The sequence below is a fragment of the Filicampus tigris genome, chromosome 14 (assembly GCF_054856515.1).
Source record: "Filicampus tigris isolate MCC_2025a chromosome 14, RoL_Ftig_1.0, whole genome shotgun sequence".
NCBI classification, from domain to species: Eukaryota; Metazoa; Chordata; class Actinopteri; order Syngnathiformes; family Syngnathidae; genus Filicampus; species Filicampus tigris.
The window spans coordinates 7,987,039-8,014,429 of NC_141230.1; the positions used below are offsets into that span (position 1 = coordinate 7,987,039).

The 27,391-nt window shown below is 40.2% G+C and overlaps 1 protein-coding gene and 1 long non-coding RNA gene across 6 annotated transcripts in view; one reads left to right on the top strand and one right to left on the bottom strand.

Annotated features, from left to right (window-relative positions):
• The first annotated feature begins 352 nt into the window (after positions 1–352).
• The window catches only part of parp4 (poly (ADP-ribose) polymerase family, member 4), a 44,457-nt gene continuing 17,418 nt past the window's right edge, over positions 353–27,391 (top strand). For 2 of the 5 annotated variants that reach the window (XM_086051879.1, XM_086051881.1), the window contains exons 1-20: positions 353–501; positions 1,000–1,111; positions 1,448–1,575; positions 3,466–3,691; positions 6,019–6,097; positions 8,940–9,018; positions 9,097–9,186; positions 9,258–9,416; positions 10,758–10,895; positions 11,699–11,866; positions 14,798–14,949; positions 17,893–18,024; positions 18,359–18,457; positions 18,602–18,785; positions 22,586–22,727; positions 23,374–23,519; positions 23,622–23,753; positions 25,929–26,015; positions 26,136–26,300; positions 26,411–26,457. In XM_086051879.1, coding sequence (XP_085908005.1) covers positions 1,450–1,575; positions 3,466–3,691; positions 6,019–6,097; positions 8,940–9,018; positions 9,097–9,186; positions 9,258–9,416; positions 10,758–10,895; positions 11,699–11,866; positions 14,798–14,949; positions 17,893–18,024; positions 18,359–18,457; positions 18,602–18,785; positions 22,586–22,727; positions 23,374–23,519; positions 23,622–23,753; positions 25,929–26,015; positions 26,136–26,300; positions 26,411–26,457 — 2,351 coding nt within the window. In that variant the 5' untranslated portion in view covers positions 353–501; positions 1,000–1,111; positions 1,448–1,449. Of the gene's footprint in view, positions 502–999; positions 1,112–1,447; positions 1,576–3,465; positions 3,692–5,638; positions 5,858–6,018; positions 6,098–8,939; positions 9,019–9,096; positions 9,187–9,257; positions 9,417–10,757; positions 10,896–11,698; positions 11,867–14,797; positions 14,950–17,892; positions 18,025–18,358; positions 18,458–18,601; positions 18,786–22,585; positions 22,728–23,373; positions 23,520–23,621; positions 23,754–25,928; positions 26,016–26,135; positions 26,301–26,410; positions 26,458–27,391 lie in introns of those variants that run through there. The other 3 variants (XM_086051880.1, XM_086051883.1, XM_086051882.1) reach the window with 2 other exon arrangements.
• Positions 21,923–26,248, bottom strand: LOC147136189 (uncharacterized). Its single transcript, XR_015089594.1, has 3 exons — positions 26,104–26,248; positions 22,886–22,949; positions 21,923–22,744 (listed from the first exon to the last, which is right to left on the bottom strand). It is a non-coding gene; the product is annotated as an uncharacterized LOC147136189 (long non-coding RNA).

Below are 27,391 nucleotides of genomic sequence, written 5' to 3' on the forward strand. Positions count from 1 at the left end.
ATGTCATTATATTCTATTTTTATTTACATTTTACTAAATGTTCCAACTTTATTTGTGTTTGTAAGAATACGTAATCAAAAATATGTTTTGGCAATAGAGTGAGGCCTGCTGCGTGAAATATATTCGATAATAATGTTATAAATTACATTATTATCCCAGAAATTAATGACTTTGAATCTATTGCTGCCCTACGATTGGCTGGCAACCAATTCAGGGTGTCCCCCGCCTATTGCCCGAAGACAGCTGCGATAGGCTCCAGCACTCCCCGCGACCCTTGTGAGGATAAGCGGTATAGATAGGATGGATGGATGGATGAATCCATTGCCCCTCGTGGTCGTTATGATTCGTTTTAATTTGAAACTGTAGCTTTTGTTGTGAAATCACACCGGAAGCTTTAATATCATTTTGCGCTGTTTTGAAAGAACAACGGAAGCTTTAGTATCATTTGAGCTAGCTTTTGGTTTATGTTCAAGTTAGCCTGACTGAAAAAGACCGTGACAGGTCAGTATAAACATCCAAAGTTTCTTTAACTTCACTACATCGTCGTGTTCGAACCACGGGTATTTTATAGATTTGAACTAAATTCAGTGTCATTGTCCTAGACCTACATATTTACTCTCTTCCGGTGCATGTATTTATTTGCGAAATACCGACTATTTTTGACGGAGGAGGATTGCTATTGTTGGTGTACTTTTATTACATGTTTGTCATCTATATGTTACATTACACTACATTACATTAAATTGCTGGTCTGCAAGTTGTACTGTGTTACGGTTTTGTAATCAAACTACACTACTGATACTTTTACTCTATTTCGTACTGTACTGCCAGATTTGATTAATAACTTTACGTTTCGTCCTTGTTTGTGGGCAGATGCTCGAGCTATTTTTGTTTTTATTTTGAAACCCAGATAAAATTTGATAACATGCGCGTCCTTGTGTTGTTATTAGTATGTTAAGACTACTCTAACTTGTCTTAATACATTATGTCTGTTTATAGATTTTTCAGTCATCCAGGTCATGGTAATCCGCAAAGGTTGAATCAAGGAAACTGGACTGTTTTTGTGTATTGAAACGTTCCACAAGCCCAAGTCTTCAGTTCAAAACTTAAGGTGTGGAGTCCTTCTATTTATGCCACGGTGGGCGTGTTCCCTGGGCGTTGTGTTGCTGTTGTTTAGTCTTAAAAATATGGGGAAACAATATTCATATCAGGATGCGATGATGTCTGTTTTTGTTTTAATTACTAAACACTACTGTACATTGAAGTTTAAAAAGGGTGACTAAATGAATAATTCCTGTTTTTTGCTTATTGATGACAGTGATCGATTGGGATATGTATGACTAGCCAAACCGGCATGTTATAATAATATGGCCAGTTGTAATGCGGTATTATTGCATTTTTGAATACCAAGTGGTCATATTGACTTTGGAGTGTCTTCTTTGTACAGGCATGGCTGTGTTTGACAATTGCTCTGTACTTTTGGACCTGAAAAACTTGCCCTTTAAGGAGAGAAGAAGTCTGAATTTGTCCGTGAAGGAAAATGGGGGAAGCCTTTGTTTCGTGGTCACCAAACAAGTAAGACGACGTGCAACCGTTGCGCGTGTGTGATTTTTTGCAAGGGCTTTCCTTTTTGTTATTACATGATAACCACACCACAGTGCAGTACAGTACTCTGTTTATTTAATTTTTGATTTTTCAAAAACGTCTTCAACCACACAGACAGCAAATGAAAAAAATGTGTTACTATAAAACTTTACTAATGAACTAATATCCGCTTGCAAGTAAGAGTTAAATCATTAAGATATTTTTCCCCAATGGACATGTTTTGTGCAGATGCTGGTTGCCAAGAAAAATTAATGGGGCAAAATAGTTTGTACCCAAAGACTGATAAGAAAACTGTCTCAGTTATGCCTCATTATGCTGTTTCCTTGGCAACTTGGGGCACAGGGTTCTGCCACCTTGCGTTACACAGAAAAAAAAGGTGACAGAAAAACATAGACAAAAGGAGTTTTCTCTGTTTATTCGACGGTGAATAATTTGTCTGCATGACAAAAAAAAAAACCTCATCACAAGGTTTGGCATTTTCTTGTAGAAATAAGCATACATCCTTTAAAAAGACATTGCTTGGATGGCAGTCTTTTGAGCTTTGCGCTGATAGCAATAATGGATGGTCCTTTTCCTATTTGGCCTAGAGGACACGAAATACAAAATCATCCCACATTCCAAAAACATACATGGTAGGTTGATTGGATACTCTAAATTGCCCCTAGGTGTGATTGTGAATGCGAATGTTTGTTTGTTTCTGTGTGCCCTGCGATAGGCTGGCAACCGATTCTGGGTGTAACTCCGCCTACTGCCCGAAGACAGCTGGGATTGGCTCCAGCACACCCGCGACCCTTGTGAGGATAAATGGTTTGGATAGTGGATGGATGGAGGGATGTTTTGGAGCAATCAGTAAATAACTAACTATTCTCAAAATGCCCCTTTCTAGTCAGCAATATAGCCACATACCCACCTCCCTCTTCCAAAGTTTTGGTGGGAGTCGGCGGAGGGAATGGACACAATTTATCCATTGAAAATCATTGTACATACATTGTACATAACCAAAAATGGTGATGAATCAGCATCAAAATCTATGTTGACATCTCTACTTATGCCCACTTCAACCTCTGAAAATACCACAACCATTAGCCTCTCTATGGCTCACTTATGAGAGAATGAGGAAATGAGCAGGTTACCTGCTGTTTTTCTCATGTCCTATCTGTTTTCTTTGATAAATCCCCAAAATATGAACACAATGCATTCCGAGAGGCTTTTCATAACCTGAATTGTTTGTAGGTATTTATACAACGTATATTATCGGTAAATGCCAGTTTCTAAAAGGTTAACTAGACTTACTTTTTTGGCAATGTTAAAAACGATGTTATTCGACTTATTTTGTAAGCATATGTAAATTGTCGATGGAAGTGGGCGCCATACAAAATCTTGCCTTGGGCGCCCACGTTGGCTAGAGCCAGTCCTGCCCAAACAGCCTAATATCATTTCAACCTAACTTGCCGCAGTAACCTTATACCTGTAACCTGTTGGTGAGTTGCGGTGAAGACTCTCTTAACTTTCACTATCAACCCAAGATCCTCGACATATAAAACTTGTCTCTCAATCGAGATATTGTACATCACTTCAATATAATGTATTCTGTAATTTCTAGAACTCTGGCACCATGTTGTGTCATTGTGTAGTTTTACAGGAAGATCATAAAATCTCCAAACAAGTGAATTTTAATGAAGGATAGGTTCCAAAAAAGCAAATTGGTGGGAATTGCTGTGCACATTAATTCATAGAAAACTAAGGCAATCATTAGAAAAATGGCTGCCATCACCCAGCTAATCCAAAGCAACACATTCGTTTCAATATGTAAAGCCAAAAGCACCATTCCTAATACTTAAATATATGCCTTATTTGCAGTGCTCCTTCGTCGTGGTCAGCAACGTGTTACACCTAAGCTCGAACAGGCTGCGCAGCATCTGCAAGTTCCAGACGCCGGTGGTGGGGCTGGATTATGTGCACAGTTGTCTGCAGAGAGGCGTCCTCCTTCCTGTAGAGGACTACAAGCTGGACATATCCTCGCTTGATTCATCCTCTCACATTCATCCTCTCTGCCCAACTAAACAAAGCCTGTTCAAAGATGAAGGTAAAATTTATTTTTTAGGCAAACAAGGTGAAAATTTAGTTGCAGCAGGGTGGATCCAGTCATACCTCAAATCAAAGTTGTTAATGAGGGCTTTCCAGATCTACTATTATTTATTTATTTTTTTAAGATCTTATAACTGCGAAGTTTATCTTATTGTTGGTGAACATAATTTAGGTCAATAGCTCATCAGCTGGTTTGTGTTTGGTGACACTTGACGTTGACTACAGTTGGAGCCTCCAGGTCAAGGTTCATGAGTAAGAAGGTGACAATTGTGGAACAAACCACATCCAGACCAGTCATACTTCAAGTTGAAGGTCGATTATGGCTTTCCAGATCTGTAATTTCATCAGTATGCCAATGCAAGATGATCTTATTACCACCTACCCCTGCAAAAAAAAAAAAAAAAAAAAATGTTTTTTCGCTTGATAAGCAAAATTTTGATACTGTATTCACCACATAGTTTTTTTTTGAGAACCTCAGTTATGGTGGCGTATAAAAAGTCTCACTGTCCTGATACTTCTGGACATACTGAATTGTATGACAACACTTGGAGGCAAAATCAGCTGTACAGTTTACTTCAGACAGGAAATACCTAATGACATGCAAAGGCACTTTGGCAACGAAGTTTCACCGTTTTTTTTTTAAACTGTCTCTTTAAGTGATGGTCTGGAGCAGGGCTGGGTGATTCATCAATTTAATCGATATATATAACTTTTTGGGCTGACATTGTTTTTTTCGCCCGAAAAAAACATTCTGCTCTAGAGTATGTTTAGAAGATGTTCCAACTGAATTGAGTAACACAAATGATTTCAGCATTTGAAACGGAGACACGCGAGTGCACAACACGGAAGGAAAAACGTCCACTAAGACAACGTGAGTGAAATCAATTTGACGTTGTTTAACGTATGAAAAGAAAGAAGCTTGATGAAAGGCAATCCCTGAGTCGATCATGCTGAACATTGTCGAAATCAAGTTGCCCGTTTGCATTTTCCACATACCAATCTACTTCAATGGTGGGTGCAGCTGGTGTGATAAACTGCACACCTGGTACAATCTGTCCAATAGCGTATCCATGTGAAATACACATTCATCCGGGTTCGCTTTATTACTGTATATATATATTTTAGTAAGAAGTCACACATAAATGTAATTTTTTTACACGACTGCTTCCGGTGGTGTAACTTTACAATAAGAGGGTTCACCAAACGTTACCGCAGCATAATAGAGTAATAAAAATCACAGGGCTGACTATGGTAGCAATAAATCTGTATTTCCAAGTGCCCCCATCGGAGAGGCTTTTCAGTGTATGGGTGACATTGCAACATGTAACTGCCGGGCATGCCGAAAGCTTCATGTTGTACACAGGCTTATTTTCCTTGTTTATTAAAATGAGTCAACCTACTGGGCATGTAATTAGAGTGCTATATTCTGTATCCCAGATTTTGATTACAGTTTCAGGAACAAAGGTTACAGTAATTATGGTTAGAAGCAGTTTTCTTGGTACAAATGAATCCCCAAAGGAATATTTCTGTTAAATTGTTGAATGTTTAAAATGTTTGATTGAAATGTATTAAGGGTTGTGTTTAAAGGGCCACTTTTCTTCGACTTTTGAATAAATGTGCGATTAAAATTTTGTATTGAAGAACAAAAAAATCAATTCAAATCAGGAATCAGATTTTGGCTAGAAAAAAATCAGGGTTTGGAGTCAACAGGAGAAAGGCTGCACGATGGAATATATTCGTGTAGGTGGGGGAAAAAAACTGTAAAAGATTTAGGTTTTGCTTGCACAAATCCCACCTTGATATATGCCCACGAGCGGTGCGGATAGAGAGTGCCATAAATATGAGGTGCAGACGTGAGGACTAATGGAAAAACAGCCAATGCAGCATGTGCACTCTCCTCTGTTTACACAGTGCAGACAGATTGAATCAGATCCAACACCCACCCAGTTCCAGCCAAGCAACTCTTGGCTCTTGTCGATCACGGCCTTCATTTGCTTGTGGCGCCGACACGAATCAAAGAGTTGTGCTCTCTTGGCTGATGTATGGGCCTGTTGATAAAGCGTCTGCGTCAGGCTCACTCAGCTCAACACAGACGGCTCGAGGTCATGCAAAGGTTTCTAGCAGCGAACCGGAGCCACAAAAAGATTGTGACTTGGCCCATCAGGTGTGTGCGACGGAGCTTTCAGCCACATTTCTTTGGAAGTAATGTATATTGTCATAGGTGTGGATTCGTTCTTGGTCCAGGCTGTCACAGATCGGATGACACTACGGTGTCATGTGACTAACTGTGGGTGCGCGTGTGTGTGACTGCTTTTGTATTTGCAGTGTGCAGAGCCGTTGTCAAGCCTTCCAAGGATAAAACCTCCCCTCCGGGTAAGAGTGGAAGCGAACAGGGCAACTTCAGGTGTGTATAGTGCCTGGGCACAGCAAAATGTTGGATTATCAGGATAGGATTAGGTAGCAAGACCGGTAACAGGGTCTAATCAACATGTTGACTTGTAGCGCCGCTCCATGGTTCTCTTCATACCCTTTCACACTGGTCATTGTGAAAGAGGCTGATACTATCGTCACCACACTTCAAATTATCCAAATGTCGCAACATCTTTTATGAATGTGCATTGTCCCCCTTTGGCGAGTTCTGTCTAACAGGTGAATAATTCTCTCTCGTTACACCGCTGAGGCATCATGTTTACCTGTACTTTAAAAAAAAAAAAAAAAAACACAAAAAAACAATCGTAATAAATCAATGTAAATCTTTTTTTTTTTAATTCAAACACATCAGTCTGACTGTGTTTGACCTCTGAAAACATGGATTACTACTCCCAGGATATTTGATTAGAAACTAAATACCTCAAGCATTATCACTCCAACATCACAATCGTCTTTCTGAGCATGCTCCAGACGCTGTGGTTCATGTTACACAACCTTAAAATCACAAGAGAAAAATAATCCAGGTGGGGTTTTTGTCGGACAAGGGAAAAAATAATCACGCTACATCAGAAGTCAATATTTATGGTATATGGAAAGGAAAAACTATACGGAAGGGGAAATGTGTTTGAAATGTTCCTACAGTGGATTTGAGAGTGAAAGTAAAAATGAACAATTGCTTTAATGGAGTTGCACAAGTGTGCACACCCTCTTATAACTTGTGGCTGTATTCAACACACACCTGCCACCACCAAAGTGCCCCTGATTAAACCAAAAATACATTTTAGATATTCTAGCTGGCTTTTTCTGACATTTCTTTTTGCCTTCTAGTAAAAGCCTTTTTTTTTTTTTGTTCACGCTGACTGCTATTCCAAGTTGTTAAAAATTCCTTCCACCCACTCTAAGGCCCCAGTTCCATCTGAAGAAAAGCATCCCCAAAGCCTGATGCTGCCAGCACCATACTTTACTGTCAGTGTGGTGCTCTTTTGGTGAGAAGCAGTGTTGTTTGCACCACATATACCTTTTGAATTGATAAAGAGGCTGTGCACACTGATACAACTACATTATTTTAGTTGTTTATTTTACTTCCCTCACAAATAGATTAAGAATAAAAAATCATCGAGTTCTTCAGGTTATAGGTCACATTAATGGGAAAAACATTTTTAAATTATTTGCTAGGTGTCATTTTTTTACATCACAAAAACGTGGCATTCTAACAGGGGTGTGTAGACTTTTCCATATCAATTGTAGATGAAACTAGTTTGAAACTATCACATGATTACGAAGAAAATATGTTGTTTTTTTTAACACCGAAACTGCATTTTCTATTTACTACTGAAAAGAAATCTTCACATTTTCAGAACCGCTAATCCTCACAGGGATGGCAGGTGACCTGGAGGCTATCCCAGCTCATTTTTGGCTGAGGGCGGGGTACACCCTGGCTAGCCAAATTTGGCCAAATCCCTTTTGCAATCGCTTCTGTCCTCCAACCGCACTCCTCCGTTTACATGTGAGCACCTCCCACCAGAGATCCCACCGAGGAGACATGGATAACATTAAAAGAGGCAGGAGTTACAAATATTTAGAGAATTGAGACGATCGTTCCTTGATGTCGTCGTTTCATGGAGACTGCAATCACAATTGATGACACATCAGTGACTCGTGTCACAAATCAGTTGCCCCCGTGGCTGAATTATTACCGGTTGAGTCAAGTTGAGTTAAATTAAAGTCAAATATGATCAACTCAGATTGTGAGTTGTCTCCTCCAGCCCCTCCATGCACCCACACCCAGTTTGAAAAACCCCTACATCACAGATTTTTGTGATACACATGGCAGCCAAATCCCAACCCCACAATCAGAACAAAAACTATATCAAACTGTCTCAAGCTGACCATTTTTAATATCGCGTCAGGTGGAAACCTTACATCTCCAAAAGCATCATTTTTCAGGAAACCAGGAAAACGGCGTGTTTGTTGAGCCCTTAACATTGCATCATCAAAGAGAGCAAGCCTTTTTCTGCCTGTTAAATTGATCCATAATTTGTAAAAATAACATGGGCCTACCCATGTGGTGACTGAAAAATATTGATTTGTGGTTGGGAAAAAATTTAATTCACCGAATTTGAGTATTCCAGTCAAGTTTATTTGTAAAGTCGTTAAAGAAGAAGTCAACACAAACATATTTTTTTTCAAGAATATGTTCTATGCATGCCCACACTGAGCCCTGAGCATTTGCGATGTCATTTTCAGTCGACAGAAGTGACAAAATGCCCCCCCTCCCCAGAGATGGATGAAAACAGGTAGATTTTGCTGCTTAACTCATATGCCACAAACACAATATTAATCAGAATGCCGTGTTTCAACTAGTGGGCCTGCATAGAACATATTCACATTCCTCACGTTGCTCACATAGACCTTTTTTTTTTAAATAAGTATTGCGGGCTGCTGAATAATGGACGATGGGCCACAAATGTGCCGATGGGCCATAGTTTGAACTTACTTGCCTATTTTTGAAACACGGGAGAAAAAATCACGCAAACATGAGGAGAAGATGCAAATTCCGCAAAGGAAAGTATTTTTGTTCATATACATTACTCTGAACAATATGCTTTTGTTTTGCAAAATGAATATAAAATGTCATGGTTGTTGCGCTACATAAAGCCCCTATATGTATAGAGGACTGCTCTCCCATCTCAGCTTGCACGTCACTGCCATCTGCTATAGACTCCCGGGCTTATCACGTGAAAGCTCCCTCAGAATGGACTCCTGAATTACTACAATGAAAATACTTATCTTGGCACTTCTGTGGATTTTCCCAGGATTTATACAGAACGGGATGAAGATCTTCCAGCATATCCTGATGACTTCAATGTGGCCAAGTATTCCATCTTCCATAAGGTGTGACTGTGAGCCACCTTATCTTTGTGCCCTACTTGTCAGAGGTAATAACGCGCTATAATGTACTCGTCTGTGTAGGATGACAGCAGAACTTGGTGTGTGTTGGAGCTGCAGAGCGCCAAAGGAAAGAAGAGGCATCAGTACCGCGTGATTCGCTACTGGAAGGACGTAAGTCAAATAAGTTCTTCTCAAAGTTTCTTGGACTATTGGTCACATGTCGTTTGGTTTTGTGCTAACAGCAGACGCTACCAAACGACATGGTGGCGTTCCCGTCAACCTCAGAGGAGGCTGTGGAGGTCTACCAGGCGCTGACTGACACCCTGCTGGCTTCGGGTCTGCGCCCATGGGCCAGCATTCCCCCGCAGGATCAGAACCTTGGCTCGCACCCGTTGCAGCAGGTTCTCCACCTACACCTAACAACTTAAAACACAAATATTCGAGTAATTATGAAAACAGTAGCAGCCAATTAGTCTCGAGAGGGCGCCACTGAGACATAAAAGATTATTATACCATAAAACAACTCAAGCTTCCTCTGTGGATCAGAGGTAATACTGGCAACATTATGAGGCAACATAAAATTTATTGTAAGGGGACACATACACCGCCCCAAACAAAACTGTCTCCGTTACCTAATCGGGCTCCGAGTTGTCGTAATGATGCACTTTGTCACTCCTGTTTTGTGAAGCCCCAAAGACACAACCTGCATCAAGTTTACAATGATCCAATATGAACCAAATTAATTGTAACTTGTGAGAAACATTTTACTATGCAGCAACCTTTTTTGTTTTGAATTTTGCAGCAGAAGATCGGCTTAGGGTAGTAAGTTCATAAGTAATAAGAACAATTATTGTCTAGCCAAAATATAGTTGAAGGCAAGACATGCTGCTCCTCCTATTTGTTCGTCACTTTGTCTGCAACACTTGCAAATAAGCACCAAAATATGTGTGTCTATATATTGTTTTTGTTTCAAGCATCCAGGTCTAGTTAAAAAAATATTGGGCAACAACAATGTCACATTCCAACCAATATTTTCTTAATTTTATCATTTTTTCCACAATTTTCTCCCAAACTTGGAGGGCATATAATAGGTTGACAACTGCTCAACTGAATAAATTTTGGTTGTGATTAACTTTGACATTAAGGAGATCACCTTGGGTCAAAGTTCACTAGCAATAAGGTCAAATATCAATTTACAGTACAACAAACCACATTGAGCCACACATCAAATTACAGGTCTTGCTAAAAGCTTTTCAGATCCTCAATGTTGTCAAAGCAAGGTCCACTACTTATTAAATCACAAATCAACACAAAATCATTTAGAGGAATATAGGTTTTGATGCATTAATAAACAGTTACATGTGAGCCATTTTTCATATTGGTTGTCTTACTGTTAGGTATGTTTGAATATTAAAACAAATTAAATTTTGTCACCTTTCATAAATGACCTTATTGTGAATTAGCACCAAAAACTATCATGTGCTTCACATTCGCAGATTTTACCGAGCACTCGCGCTAAACGTGTCTTCCTAGGAAGTGTGAGTGAGTTTCACAGGAATAAATGGTCACTGCACACTTGAGTAGCATTCACACATCAATGGGCTGATGCCACTCAAGGTGCCGAGGATGCTCTGACACAGTCTGAAAATCTTGCAAATGTCACAGGGTTACTCAAGCGCCTGGCAAATCGTGTCTGTCACTATTAATGCTGCTGATTGATACGTAGCTTGTTCAACTGGCAGCTGCTGCTGGAGGAGAAGCTGAACACCGGAGTCTTGTCACAAGACGTGGCCGTCTTTGTGGAGCTGCTGTGGACTGAGGCCCTGGGTTGCCTTGACAACATCCTCCGAGTGCCTGTTAGCAAGCTCAGCCTCAATGACGTAAGGCTTTGTCCATGTCCAGCATGTTGTTTGATGCATCCCCCAGAAAAGATGGTGAATATTGACTACTGTTAGAAGAAAAAGTCTTCAATAAAGCCAATATACAGGTATGACCTGTCAGAAAGGTTCCAGCACGGGTTTCACAAAACATTTGTATGGTATCCCAAACTACAACGTACAAGTTTCCCCCTTTGAAGCTATCCCCCTGGAATGTAATGACTTTTTCAGCCCCGCCTTCATGCACACCTGGAAGGATTCTGTCGGGATCCTCTAGAGCTCCGTCGACATGGCCATCTTGATGTCATCCACATCTTCACGCCGCTTGATCTCTGTAGAGACACGCTGATTGATTGTCTGGGCCACATTGGAGGGGACAACTCAAGTTTGTAGTTAGGATTGTAAATAATATTTTGTGACACTTGTCCTGGAGCTTTTCCGACACACTTTGAATGTTTTTATAGAAACACTGAATAGAACCTTACTTACTTTAAAATTGAATACCGGTAGTCCATTTATAAAAATGTGGAATACAATGTCTTTGTATCTCAACCTAATATACATGTTTTTGAAAATATTCGATATTGTTTAGTCTTCAATGAACCTCGTGTGCAAGTTTTCGTAAAGTGAAGACTGTTGCGTTTTGCTTTTTATCCACGTGGAAGACAATTCGGTCTTGGATGATTTCATCCACCTGGGGAGAACCCACAAAACACTACACAGATCGGCCCGAGCCCACATTGATTCAAACAGATTTGAGACTCTACATTCAGTATTCCTGTGCTCCATCCTGTGTGTGTTATTAGGTGAGCAGAGCTGAGGGATTGATGATTCAAGCGCAGAAAGAACTGAAGGAACTCAAGCTTGCAACAGCACGCTCTCTTCTGTTTCAAGTTCACGCCCTACTGCCACACAAATATCCCGACCAAGGTTGCAGTCCCAAGGTTATCTCCGAAAAACTGGACCTCTGTCAGGTATGACAAAACGCACGTGATCGATGTGTGTCATATGCACAAATAAGTACACGATAATAATAATGTATTCAAGTGTTTTCACAAGTGTTTTCAAGACCACAATTCACACTGCTGCAACAGATAACCAACCGGCCATTGTAATTAATATCGCCGGCTTGTAACAAACAACAACCCAAAGAGGGTTTTGTTTTGCCTGCTCAATTTGGTTGTGCTTTCTTCTGCTTCTGAAGCCTGTCGAAACCACTTTGATGAACTCACAAAAATACCCTCAAGCTTGTTCTCTTTTCTGCTTTTGAACATTTGAAACGCTGACAGCCTTCAACAGCAAAGAATATGCTCACTTATATTTTTTGATTTAGCTGCCTTCATCTCAATTCATGTGTAATTGGTACACTTTTTTTCTAATTGTCACATATTAGATCCTTAGAGGTCAAATTTATAGGCTGCGCACAAAGGCTAAGCTCACTTTAAAATAGCTTTAAAATAACCTTAAATATTATTTCACTTCTCCACCTACAATTGCTAAGTGTAATGTATTTTTAACACACAAAGGAGCAGTGATAGAAGCACGTCTGTAAAGTGATAAAGAAATCCATCCATCCATTTCTAAACCGCTTATCCTAATTAGGATATTTAGCTAAGATCAACAATCTGTGTAAGCTGTTGAAATGAATTGATTGAATATATGCTTGAACAAGCAATAGATGTTCAGATAGATACTTTTAAATCACATGATCAGTATTTGTTTGTCTTCCATGTTAGAGGTGGAGAGCCTTGAAAAAAAGTGTTCATTCATACCCCTTGAACTTTTTCACATTTTGCCACCTTACAACCACAAACATAAATGTTTTTATTGCGATTTCATGTGATTGACCAACACAAAGCAGCTCACAATTGTAAGGTGGAATGGAAATGACAAAACCTGGAAAATGTGGTGTGTATTTGTATTCAGCCCCCAGCGTCAATACTTTGTACATCGACCTTTTGCTGCAGTTACAGCTATAAATCTTTTGGCGTAAGTCACTACCAGATTTGCACATCTAGAAACATTTTTTTATACAATACATCTTTATTTAAACCTTCGCGGACACCTGTTTTGCCGATGTTTTTTTCTGGGGACCGACTGAGGGACCAATGGACTTGTGACGGACTTAACTGACTGACGGATTGGCTAACTGACGACTACAATTCGGTTCATCACGAAAAATGACAGACTGACGAATGCCGGACCAGCAAAATTGAGTAAAGTGCCCACCTCTGGAAATAGGGTTGGGGTTTATGCAAATTAGAGCTCTGTGAGCAAGAGCTGTCATTTAATATGAACTCTGTTTCATTTGCATGCACATGGTGGTGCAAAGAAGATGGGCAGGTACGCACGTGTCATGAATCCAATGATGATTTTGCATATGTGCACAGAGTAAGCACATTTCTACACATTTCTTAGTGAATAAGGCCCATTGGTTTGCTGGAAGATTAATCTCCTTCTCAGTCTCCAATGTTTTGCAGCCTTCAACAGGTTTTCTTCCAGGATTGCCCCCTATTCATCTCCATCCATCTTCCCATCAACTCTGACAGCTTCCCTTTCCCCGCTGAAGAAAATCATCCCCACGGCATGATTTTACCACCATCTTGTTTCTCAGTGGATGGAATGCTCACAGTGATGTTAGTTTTCCACCACTCATAGCGCTTTGCATTTAGGATGAAAAATTGAACTACAACCTGTCTCGTGACAAAAGCATCTTTAGCCACATTTTTACATTGTCCCCTACATGGAAAATCTGACTTCTTGTGTCTTTTTTCATCAATGACTTTGTTCTTGCCACTCTTTCATAAATACCATATTTGTGGAGTGCACAATTTATTCTTGTCCTATGGACAAATTCTCCCACCTGCATTATGGATTTCTGCAGTTTCTGGAGTGACCATGGGCCTCTTGGCCACTTCTCCGCTTCTCTTGACCATGCTTGCCATACTTTTACCATTTTTGGATGATGATCCTGAGATGTTCAAAGCTTGGGAACATTTTTTTATAACCTGTTCTATACCAAATTTCTCAGGCCCTCACAGGTCAAGTGTATCTATGATTGGATTAAATTACACTCTGGACTCTTATATCCTAATTTGGTGTTCAAGTGGATCAGAGTACAGAGGGCTGAATAAAAATGCGCACCTAATCCAATTTTACTTTTTTTTTTTTTGCTGTTTTGATTCCATTTCACAATTGTGCTACTTTGTGTTGGTCTATATAGCATGACATCTCAACAAAATACCTTTGAGTTTGTGGACAAAGGTCACACAATGTGAGGAAGTTCAAGTAGTATGAATACTTTTTCAACGCACTGTACGCCTATTACACCCATCTTGAAACTGAAAAACTAAGAGCCGAGTCAGGTTTGTTTTCGCTGAATAACCATAATCGGTTAATATCAACTAGGGTATAGATTTTGCAGTCTTGTTAGATGTGAAAAGATAAGCGCAAAGGAACGTGGGGTTCGTGTGGTCAAGTTCTGAGGAGGCCGAGCGTCTCAGAATGTGACAAATTTGGACCCAACCCTCCTCTTGCAAGGGCGCCGTGCCGAAATGAATGAGAAAGAGGCTACCGGTACTCTCCTCTTTGCATGCTTGTATAACATCAAAAAGATTTATTGAGATCCAGTTATTACAGACTGTTGTTCTAATTGGAACCAAAATGACTGAGATTGTGTTTTTTAGAAATAATTGTATTATGATTGGCAGTTAAGTCATGCACGCATTCACCACAAACATTTGTTGAACGTCTGAGGATCGTGCTTTGTTTCATTTTTCCGTGTCTGTTCCGTGACTCCGAAAATTATCTACCGCGCATATGCACAAAAAAATGCACTTGTCGCTCAGCCTCCCACACGTTTCTCATCAAGACTGACAAGAAATTAATTGTTTCTCCTTGTCTAGCTTATTCGAGACATCCTGAATGTGAGCGAGATGACTCTGAGAAGCCCCGCCCCTTCCTGCGTTGGCAAGTTTCGCGCCCTGAGGTGCAGCATTGAAACGGTTGAGCCTGGCTGCCTCGAATACCACACGGTGTCATCCCTCCTCGAGGACAGGTCAGAAAGTTACATCCGCGGTATCAAAGCACCACAAGGAAATCATGCAAAACAAATCAAGATAAAAAGCTAAAGTAGCATACAGATCGCACAGCAAAAGTCAACCACTCTAAAACCTGATGATGGAGGAAGGAGCATATGAGCTAGCACCGAGAGATGGGCATTTGACTAAAAATTCACGGTCCGTTTATTGCCTTTTGCCTTCAGCCGGGGTACCCTTCCGCCGTCCAATTATCCGCCATTTTGTCCGACAGGACCAAATAGTAATCGCCAGTGACGGTGACTCCAATTGAAACTAACGCAGTCGCAGTCGCGCCTCCGCTGCGAGCAGAGGGGACGGACGCAACACAAGGCTGCGAAGCATGAGCTGCGGGTGATCGGATGTTTTGATCGGCAATAAAAGGCTTTGATCGAATATTCCGATCACCGCAGTTGGTGTGAACATAGCATTGTCTGCTGTGTGTGTGGAGTTTGTGTCTTGTAATACTGTATATGCGATGAAAAGGTACCTCGCGCGGGGAGCATGGCCAAAAGTTTCAACACACCCAACGTAATCCGACATTTGAAGAACAAGCAATTGGGATACTATGGTGAGTTTACGAGGCTCACTGCATTGAATAAAGTCAAGGCGGGCACAGCGCAGTATAAGGGACATTATTGCCACAGGGAGATTAAAAGATTAACAGTGACTTTTTTCTTGTTGACAAATGCACAAGATAGTTTGTCTATGCACAAGACAATAAAGTTCCTGAGTCGTTTCAGTTTAGGAACTCATTGAATAGTTTATTCAAATGAAGCCTGCATGTGACTACTTTTTCTACTTTGATTATATTCTGAACCATGTTTAGGTGGCATGTTATTTATTTGATTTTTTGCATAATTAAGTCTTTTGAGACTGCTGATTATTGGGATTTGTTTCAAAATTGTGTTACTAAAAGCTGCTAAATTTAATTTTTTCAGTTATCTTTGTGACTGAGCAATTGTTGTATTGTGCCAGCAACGGTTTTGTATTTCTTCATGCTTTTGAAAATATATATTAATGTTTGTCAAAATTATAATAATATGGCAGTTTTTTTCAGATAATATTGCATAATAGCAGTCACCATAAATAAATGGAAAAATATACAGATATTCCAAGTGATCGGAATCGGTATCGGCCGATCTCACTCATGCATTATCGGTATTGGTGTCATAAAACCTGATCGGAACATCCCTAATTTCCACCTAAGGAAAGTTTAGAACAGGGGTGCCTAAACAGCCCAGTGTCCATTATTCAGCAGCCCGCAATGCTTGTTTAAAAAAATGGTAGCGGTGAGCAACATGAGAAGTGTGGTAGTCAAAAAATGGGTGCAGGGGGTTGTTGTGACACCACTATTACAAATAAAGTAGTTTTATCTACTGTAGAGTTTTTCTCTATATGAAAAATGCAAAATATATATTTATAACTCAAATGGTAACAAAATCGCTCTTCAAAACACTGAAATAAATCCAATTCAAAGCAAAAAACGGGTTTTCTCTGTGGCAAGGTTAGATTTTTTTTTAACATATTGCTGGCATCGGGCTTTAACCTCTCATAGCTGGGGTTTTCATTAATACAGGGTGAGCCAAAAAACTGGAATTTTTTTAATGTATTCATACAGAAGGATGCCTTCTACAGTACATAATTTAAAAGAAATGACAATTCCATTTTCTTTCTTAAATAGCATGTTTTAAGGTTTCAATTACTATGAATAAAATATTTTTCTTACATCACTCTTGGTTTTATTGGATTGTTAAAAAGTTCCCGCTTTTTGTATCACCCTGTATTTGTTATCTGTAGGCTTGTGAAGCCCTTTGACATCTTCTGTGATTACGTTCAATTTGTAAAACTATAAATCATGGAACAATTTAACAGGTTGAAAAGACTTGCCGTCTTTGATGATGCAATGTTAATGGCTCGACAAACATACTTTTTCTCTGGTTTCGAGAAAAGTGATGCTTTTGTTGATGCAAGGTTGTCGATGTCATATTAAAAATGGTCCGATTGTGACAGTTTGATCTTGTTTTGCTTCTGATAGTGGGGATGGGATCCTGCTGCCGTGTGTGTCACAAAAAGCTGTCACAATCTACAACTGCTCGACTGACCAATTTTAGTTTGTCGAACAATTTCAAAGTGGCATCATTTGGATTTTCTGTACGTGGCCCTCGGAGGAATACGTTTATCCTATCTAGAGTCTTGAATTAACCTAACATGCACATTTCTGGAATGTGGGAGGAAACCGAAGTACCCGAAGAAAACCCGCGTAAACACGTGGCAAGCATGCAAAATTCACACAGGAAGCCCACAGCCTGGACATGAACTCATGACCGCTGAATTCTGAGGTGGATATTCTCCATAGTCGGCCACCACGCTGCCTATAATGTACCTTTTGGGGATTCTTTTAAATTATACAATGTATGTGAAGTTTGCCAGTTTTTCAGTATAATGGTAAATTAGGGGTGGGCGATATGACAATATTAGATCGTTGATCGTCTATCTATCCATCCATTATCTAACATTTAGAAATTATAAAATGTATCATTGAATAAATAGAGCACCACCAGGAAAGTGTCACATCTCTGTGAAGTGCTGTGCTGCGAATGTCCAGTTTGTTGGTGTAACTCAGCAAAAGGTCAGTTTTGTGACACGTGCAGTCATCCATCCCACCTTATTGTGTGTATCCATTTAAGGTAGCAAGTTTCTTTCACCCGCGACACTTTAAGCTTTTCTGGCAAACTCAATATATGACTAGTGCACAGATTTGGAGACGCACTCTGCAGTTTCATCTCCACGGGGGCTTTTTCAGCCACAGCTCCTGTGGGTCTGCTTCAGGCTTGATTGATCTCAGTAGGCTGATAAAAGCTTACTTTTAATTCATAAGAGCCACTTGTGAAGTAAATGCCTACCTTATTTGCCGTTTTCAGAGCTGTGCAGATCCATCAGGTGTTACGTGTCAGCAGAGCCGTGGAGCTTCAGACCTTTCAGGGCAAACTCGGCAACATCAAGTCCCTCCTTCACTCCTCCAGAGCCAGCAACTTTGTTGGAATTCTGTCACGGTGTGTTTAAGCATGACAAACACATGCGCATAGAGATCATACACACACAACACACAAATGCCAAATTGTGGGTCCGAGATGATCCACTACATGCTAAGCTCCTTACTCCAACATTACTACAATCCATTCTATGGCCCTTTAAAAGCCAAAACCTAGTAACAGTGAAGAAAGGTAATGATACGGTTAAAAAAAAAAAAAAAAATGTTATAAGCTTGTCTCTCTAAAGATCCGCCGTAGACGTATTGTGTAATATCATTTTGGGCTTAAAATATACATTTTCACCGATGGCATTTCCTTCAACCCGACAATCGATACGTTTGACCTTCACTCTTAGTGGTTTGTTGCTACCTTGCGTTGGAGTGGAACATCATGGGATTGAACGAACAGATGCTGGCACTCTTGGAAATGGCATATACTTCAGCGATAGCATGAGGTCAGTAAGCATTAAGAAAATGCCTATAAACATTGAATATCCTCACACAGTTGTTCTTCGGCATTGGGCCGTTGTGCATTGTTTTATCATTTCACCCTGACAAACCATCTTCACTACGCATGTCCTGCTCCACCCTCCATACAGCACCTGCCTGAAGTATTCTAAACCCAGTGTCACGGACGGCTCTCGGCTGCTGCTGGTGTGTGACGTAGCCCTGGGGCGCTGCCTGGAGCTTCACCAGAGAGACCCCACTCTGACTCAGGCCCCTGAGGGACACAGCAGCGTGCACGGCATCCGCCGCACAGCCACCACTGACTCTGAGTTTGAGGTAGGGCGGAAATTTTGTCTTTGTGATGAAATAGTTAAGTTAGTCTCATGGTGTTTTTTTGATTAAAAAATAAATAAATAAATAAATATATTGTTAGCCAATCAACAAAACACTACAAACAAACAACATAATCAACAAGATCACATATATACATTAAAAAACAAAAAGCAAAAGCACTAATAATTGACCAGCAGGGTCTGAGGTGGGCTGTTTTCCGGTCTCTTAATTAACCCCAACCCCATAATTAATCAAATGTTATATAGCTGAGCCACGCATCTTTGAAAAATCGCCAGCGTGTTAGAATTAACAACATCACGACTGAGATTATTCCTTAAAGGCACTATCCTGTTACTTACAAATATTTTCTAAGGACCAATATAGAACGTTTAACTTGAATTTTAAATTATGACGTCTTGTACGATCCGACAGTGCTTACTCAAAAAATGAATGAAAGTTCATGTCCACTAAACGGTTAATGATCTTGTACACCATAATCAGATCAAACATAACACAACGATGAGTTCCAGACTGAAGATTAAGGTTTGCCAAACGTTCCTGGTGCGAGTACCCGGAAAAGCCTGGCAGTCTACGAGCGAATAAGCATTGCACTCTCAATTAATTCAATGTCTTGTTTTAAAGTAAGGGCACCATAACTCCGTTGCATTAACAAAAACTTGATATACTTTCACTAGAAAATCAATGTTTTACGATTGTGAAAATGAGCAAAATTAAGATGAACCTTCAAAAAGCCTCTCTCTGCTATACTGTAGACAAACAATGACGAGAAGACTTGAAATTTTCAGAAAAATCAATCCCCAAGTCACGAAGAACAATTCTACAAGTAACTGTTATGCCGCCTATCTGAAAATCCCATTTGGGGTTAGAGTAGCCATAATGCACAACAAAGCATTTTTCAGCTGCTATTTCCATCTGTTTGTTACTAGACCACTGATAAACTGCAGCCAAATAAGACTGGATTAAACTGCTGACATTATCATAATGACTAAAAAAAACAGTAAAGTTTAGCATCATCTGCAAAGATCTTAACACAAAGAAATTGCACCACCGATTCTAAATCATTAATGAAAGTAAGAAGAAGCTTAGGGCCATGTACGGACCCTTGCTGCCTCAAAGCACCAGATGTGACCTCAGTTAATTCTGAATTAGAGTTTCCAATTGTCACAAACCGTTTACGGCCAAAGAGTTACAATATGTCTGAAACCATTCTTGATGTTTTCCAGCAATTCCATATGATGAAAGTGTGTGCAGGAGCTTCAGACGAGCTTCACATGTTAATCAATAATGTTGATTGAATGACAGCATTATTATCGTACAGGCAGATTTGTGTCCTGCAGCTCTTGTATTGGATCCCATTAGATTTGCAGGCATATGATGAGTGAAGTATCTATCTTGCTATCTCACTATTTATGTAATGTTGAGTATACAGTGGAACCGCCAAAACAGAACACAATCAGTCCTGTGATGCTGTTGTTCAAATTTCAAAATATGATATAAATAGCAATAGGTCAACAATGTTAAGTGAATTAATGTCTTCCTGTCATCATCATAAAACCTTTGCTAATTGTGCAAGTCATGTTTTAAGTAGCAGACCTAACTGTCATACAAGTGTAATAGTAACCACTGTCTTGTGTCTCTAAAGTAAATAATGGAAGGTGAACAGAATGGTGTTGCCTGGCACCTTTGGGCCAAATGGGCTCAATTTCAGTAGATGGTGCGATGTGCTCAGCGTAAAAACTGGCGCATCTTGATTTTCGTGCAGGTGCATGCCTCCTCTTTTGGAATTTGGCAGACTGCGCTACGCCATGCTGGGCATTCCAGCGGGCCGAGGGCTTTCAACTGTTTTGTTTTGTTGTGGCGCAGGACGTGTAACGCCAATTTTGTGGATTTGATTGAGATGCTCGTAGATTCTGAGTTCTGTGGACGTGTGGTGGATGTCATCTTATTTTATTCATACAGTCCCCTCCAAATGTATTGGAAACGCAAGGTCAATTCATTGTGGTTGTCGTACTGTATACTGAAGACATTTGGGTTTTAGATCAAAAGAGAAATATGACAAAAGTTTCCGAATTCCATCTTTTATTTCACGGTATTTACAAGGGGCCAACAGATTAACCACCCGCATGATTAAATCAGCCGATTACGGCCCTTCAAACAACGCGCTGCTGTAAACGGAAAACTAGTTTTATCCTTCCGCAACCTAAGGCGGAAATCAATTGCATATGTAGGCGGAGGTTCCGCCTCCACATCCTCCATCATCTAATCACAAATGATTGATTACATTATAGCCTAATAGAAGTCTGAAAATCATTATTATTTTTGCTAGGAAATAATATCTATTTTTGTGTGTTATTTTAAATTTTTAAAGTTTTTTCGCACTTTATTCAAGAAATAAATGATTTATTCAATTGTTCCATCTATTTAATTAAGCAATGAACGGTTAATGTCAGTGTAATGTGTGATCATGTCAAAATAGTTGTGCATGCATGTTGTCGTGAGAAGAAAGTTCCACCTACGTACAATACATTCATCACAGAAGCAGCCGAGTCCACTCCAAAGAAGCACTGCCTTCTTCAAATAGAAAGTGCTCGCTTATGATAGCATTAGCGAGGAAATGCCCCAAAAAATGTCCAAAAGAAACGCGGAGTAAATTAATCTTTTAAATGACAATGTGTCGTCCCATTTTATATTTTTTTTTAACTTGATAACGACAAGTTTACCTGGATCGGTTTACCAAAATCAACCAATAAAATAAAAAAGAAAGAGAAAATAAAAAACAACAACACTTGAATCAGATTGTCCCCATGTTATTTGAAAGAAGACCCTTAAACCCTCCTTGGTTAGAATTAATGAGCAATAAATTGCTGTGGTACTGTTTTTATTTTCTTTCTTTGTAGTAGTGTGTTTGCACTTAATTCTATATTGTATTGCATTTATTTTGAACCACACACTGGTAAAAAAAAAAGAAAAAGCAAGTTTAGCTTAGTTTTGGGGCTGTAACGGATTAACTGCATTTCCATTCATTTCAATGGGTAACATTACCTCCATTTATGAACATTTCAGAATTTAAAGAGGATCAATTAACCAATTAAGTCCATAACTTGAGGTGCCACTATATTTTTAAAATCCCCCCGCAGCACAGCTATGGGTTGGGGGAAGTGTTGTCACACATGGATGCACAATCGGCAATGGAAGGCAGTCTCCAAATGCCTACTTTACAGCGGGTAACTTTACATCCGGAACTGGAGATTTTGCAGTTCATGCTTCTGCCATGTAGACAGTGTGGCTCTCCTTCGCTGAATTTGAAGGGAATGAGAGGAGCTGCTTCCATTGGCCAGGAGACAAGTCGGCTGTGTTCACTCCCACAACGGCGCAAACATCCAATGGGCCAGACGTTATTAATTCTATGACAGAGGGTGCGGGCCGGATAAAATTTCGGGCCGGACTTTGGACTGCACTAAATTGTCTGCAGGTGTGAATAGTTCTTTGATCTTTCGCCATGTGGCCCACGATTGACTAGCGACCAAATCAGGGTGTACCCTGCATCTCACCCATAGTCAGCTTGGTAGAGGCTCTAGCTCACCCACGACCTTAGTAAGAATAAGCAGTACAGGAAATGGATGGATATTCATTTCCTTAATAATTAACATAGCTAAACTGATGGTTGCAGTAAGAAGCAATTCCTGTTGTCACAATGACATCTCGATCTAATTCCTGTTAGAGAGCAAGTTTATGGTTCGAATATGGCTGTGTAGCTAATTATGTTCCACTCCATGCTCTAGGGTGATGAGTACGTGGTGTACAGTCCAGAGCAGGTCAAGCTGAAATATGTTGTCCGGTTCAGCATCGATGGAGAGCAACTGAAGGCGTTCAGCCCAACTGTCGACACCTCGGCTGAGTCTTGTCTGCCCCCTGCTGACTTAGGTGAGCACTGAACAGCACTGGGGAGAAAAGAGGAGTCGCTTTGATTTGATTTTTTCATTTGAGGACAAAGCAGTTCAGATAATGGGTGGATGGAGTCTTAGTTAGTCAGCCTAATGTGTCTCATTGTCGCAACAAAAGAAACTTGAAATATCACTTACTATATCATGAGATCTCATCTCCACAAGTTGCCATACGCTGCTTTTTCCATTCAAGCCGAAAACACTGTAAAAGAAATAAATAAAAATACAAAAGTGGTTGCATGTTGCAGAACCTCAGGGGCCATGTTCACAAAGCTTCCTATTGTAGCATCGCTCCTAATTGGCACTAAAAGTTCCTTCGCCAAGAGTTTTCTCTCAGGATCAGTTGGCAAAGTAGCTGAGCACAAGTTTTTAGTACAGTAACAACTCCCGAACTGATACAAGACTTAATGGACCATCCTGCCATTCCCGCGGCAAGCGTGCATAGTAAGTATTTATCATTACAAAGGAGTGCAATGGATTACAATGACTCCTTTTGTAAGCCAATTTGATCTTTGTTGAAAAAAAATAGAGGTCTTATTTGAATGTGCTGGCATTGCCTGCAACACTCAGGAGGGGAGATCATGGCATCGTGATAACGTGTGTGTGCGTGTGTGTCTTTTTCTAAGCGGTCCTTCTTGATGATGATGAAGGCGTTGGAAGCATAAAGAACCCATTGGACGACGTGACTGCTGGACTGCTGGACAGCTCAGGGCAGCAGCTCCCCCTGCTGGCTGTACATGTGAAGTGCAAGTTGATGGATTTGCTCTCTCATGTAGGAGCATTTTTCACATTGACTTCACTTATATGTCTTCAAGTTGCAACATCAGGGAAGACAGCCTTGTTTTTATTTTATGCTTTTTATCTTTTTTTGCAGGTCATCATCTTCCAAAGGTACACTAATCAGAGCAGCGTGCCCATTGAAGCCAAGTATGTCTTCCCTTTGGATGAATACGCGGCCGTGTGTGGCTTTGAAGCCTTCATTAATGGGAAACATGTGGTGGGACAGGTACAGTATCTCAAAATGTCCTTTTAGCTAAATAAACAGTATCACACTAAGGCTGAATTTAGATGTTGTCTTCAAGTGATCCAAATTCCATGTTCTCTCATGGAGCCCTGTTCAGGTATGCCTCAAGGCAGTGTAGGCAGAAGAAAATACAGTTCTGCTATCCTTAATAAGTAACATTTTCCCAAACAAAGGCCTTCAATACCTGTACAAAAGATACCTAGTCTTTAAATCAGTTATAACTTCATTATGGATGTAGTCCTAATTAAATTGAATCTAGAGTAAGATTGATTTACTAAATTTGATATGGTGGCTAAATTTCATTGATGCTTCTGGATCCAATACACATTTGGCTAAAAGTATGTAATTTGGTCACATTTTGTTCATTTAATGTCTTAAAAATTAATGAAAGTCTGCACAATGGAGCAGTGGTTAGTTAGCATGTCACACAGTCAGAAGATGTGCCATGTCTCTGTGTGGAGCTTGCAAATAGTGTTGATTTTCTGCAGGTAATGAATTTTCTTCCCACGTTCCAAATATATGCATTTAGATTATTTAAAGACTTTAAATTGTCCAGAGTTGGCTGTTTGTCTATATTTTACATGTGATTGAATGTATAAATAAAATAGCAGGGTTTGACTGCAGTCCCCCACCAGCCAAATGCGGACAAGCAGCATAGAAAATTGATTGATGTATGAGCATTGCTTCTTACAATGAAAAAAAAAAAATCCTAAAATCTATTTTTTGCTCATTCTTAAGGACAAATACTGCTGTTTTGATTTTTTGGCGGGGCTTTTCTGTAACACTTATTTCAAAAGAAGGATCATTCTCAATACGCGGTTTTAAGAGAAGACCATCATGAACAGAGAAGAAAAATATACACCAAAAGTTAGGTGAAAGAAGTAAAGATGCTGTCAAAGTAACAGTATGTCTGTTTTGTTGTTTTGTCACTGGTTAACCTATTCTTGCACATGTATGACAGTTAAATGATCCTTCCTGTCATTTTTACCCAAAACACTCGCGTGGCTTATCCGTTCAAGCTAACTCAATCAACAAACAAAGATGTAGAAAATATGCGAGTCTGATGGAAATTTGTAACGTTTGCAGCAACATATAACGTGGTTATAAGGATGTCAGCCTTGGTCTGGACTAACCATTCTAATGGAGTATTTTTACTGGACTCTTGTCGACATAATAGGTCCATTATTGATGGATTGAAATTGTCTTGGAATTCTTTTGAGGGTGAAATGGTGAATTTCATATTTTTTGTGTGTTTGCGAGTGTCTGACTTAAGTGCTCGCTGAGCCTGCAGATATGATTGTATCTTAAGAGGTTGGGCATTAGTCAAGTCTCCATGAACTCAAATTTTTAATGGTGTATCACATGCCCGGGAAAGTTTCCTTGACGTAAATCCCCCGGCAATCAACTGCGGGAACCTTAATTAAACAGGAAATCAACCCAAACACATTTTAATCAAGAATATGTTCTATGCAGGCCAACTAGTTGAAACACGGCATTCTGATTATTGCATTTGTGAAATAAGAGTTAATCCACCCGTTTGTAGCCATCTCAGGGGTGGCTGCCCATTTTGTCACTTCTGTCGAGCGAAAATGACATCACAACCGTTCAGGGCTCAGGTAACGACCAATCACGGCTCAGCTTCAGAAAATAGGTCAGCCGTGATTGGTCGTTACCTGAGCCCTGAGCAGTTGTGATGTCATATTCAGTCCACAGAAGTGACAAAATGGCCGCCCTTAGAGATGGATAAAAACAGGAGGATTAACTCTTATTGCACAAACGCAATATTTATCAGAATGCCTTGTTTCAACTAGAAAATATTCTTGAAAAAGTATGTTTGGGTTGACTTCCGCTTTAAGGATGTGGGTTTAACTAAACTCTTGAGAGGTATGCTGCTGTTTTGCGTCATAGTCTAGCTTTTTAAAAATCATGACAAAAAGGCCACCAATAGCCCAAATAAGGGCAAAACACACACATTTGACATCTTTTTGATAGGCATCTTATCGATTTAAGACTTTATGATATGAACAGAACTGAATGGGGAGTCAAAACAATCAGCTACAGGCCCTAATCCGGAATTGTGGGTTCCGTAGCTTGTCAACCCAGCCTTGTTGTCTGTTGATTTCCACACCAGTTTACCTGTATGTCCTTGGCTGCCAGGTGAAAGAGAAAGAGCAAGCTCGTAAACAGTACAAGCAGGCTATAGAGAAGGGCCATGGAGCCTACCTCATGGACCAGGACGCCCCAGTAAGCACTCCACACACGCACACACACACACACCCCTCTACACTCATACACATCCACAGTCACAAGTAGTCAATCGAGTTGGTGTCACCTGCAAAGTGGCCTCTACACCCTTCCTTGCAGGACGTTTTCACCATCAGCGTGGGCAACCTGCCAGCAGGCGCCAGCGTGCTCATTAAAGTGACCTTTGTGTCCGAGCTCATCGTCAAGGACGGGAGTGTTTTCTTCACCCTGCCTGGTAGTGTTGCACCGTGGCAGGAAAATGCAGCGCTCAACCAGACGACACAGGTAAGACGGTCCTGGCTCGGGTCCAAAGAGAAACTATTTTTTTTTAGGAGCAATAAAGTGTGAAGTAATTCATATTCGTGCAAACTCAGATGTTTTTGTGCTTTCAACAGGAGACCGTGGACAAAGTGTGTGTGACGGATGAGGCAGCAAGTTCAAGGTTTGCATGAAAGTAGATGTAGAAGACAGCGCAAACCTGGAGTTTTTTTTTCTCATTCCATCCACACCAAACATTTCAAAACCCCAAACATTTGTTCATTTGGTTGCAATGGTGGTATTTATTTGTTTGTTATTCAACCTTTATTTATCCAAGTAGGGCAATTGAGACACACAACATAATGTCAATGTGAAAGACGTGATTTTTTTTTTTAATGAACAAATTCATTTTTAAAAAAAAGAAAGAAACCCCATGTAATTAAGTATTCACAGCCTTTGCCACCAAGCTCAAAATTAAGGACAGGTGCATCATCTTTCCACTGATCATCCTTGAGAGGTTTCTACAGCTTAATTGGAGACAACCAGTGGTAAATTCACTTGATTGAACGGGATTTGGAAATACACACACCTGTCTATATAAGATCACACAGGTGACTGTGACAGAACACTAACGAAGCAATTTCAAAGGATTTGTCAGTAGACCTTCAAGACAGGATTGTCCCGAGGCACAAATCTGGGGAAGATTACAGAAAAAAAAAGTGATACTTTGAAGGTCCCAATGAGCACAGGGACAGCCATCATCTGTAAATGGGAGCAGTTCCGAACCACGTGGACTCTTCCTAGAGCCCGCCCGGAGTTTGCGAAAAGGCACGTGAAGGATTCCCGAACCATGAAAAAGAAAATTCTCTGGTCTGATGAGACAAAGATTGAATTCTTAGGTGTGAATGCCGGGCGTTATGTTTGGAGGAAAAGGCACCGCTCATCACCTGACCGATACCATACCATCACTACATTGAAGCATGGTGATGGCAGTATCATACTGTGGCGATGTCTTTCAGCGGTAGAAACTGTGAGACAAGTCAGGATTGAGGGAAAGATGAATGCAGCAACATTCTGGATTTGCTCCAAATTGTTCAGGACCTCAGACTGAGGCAAAG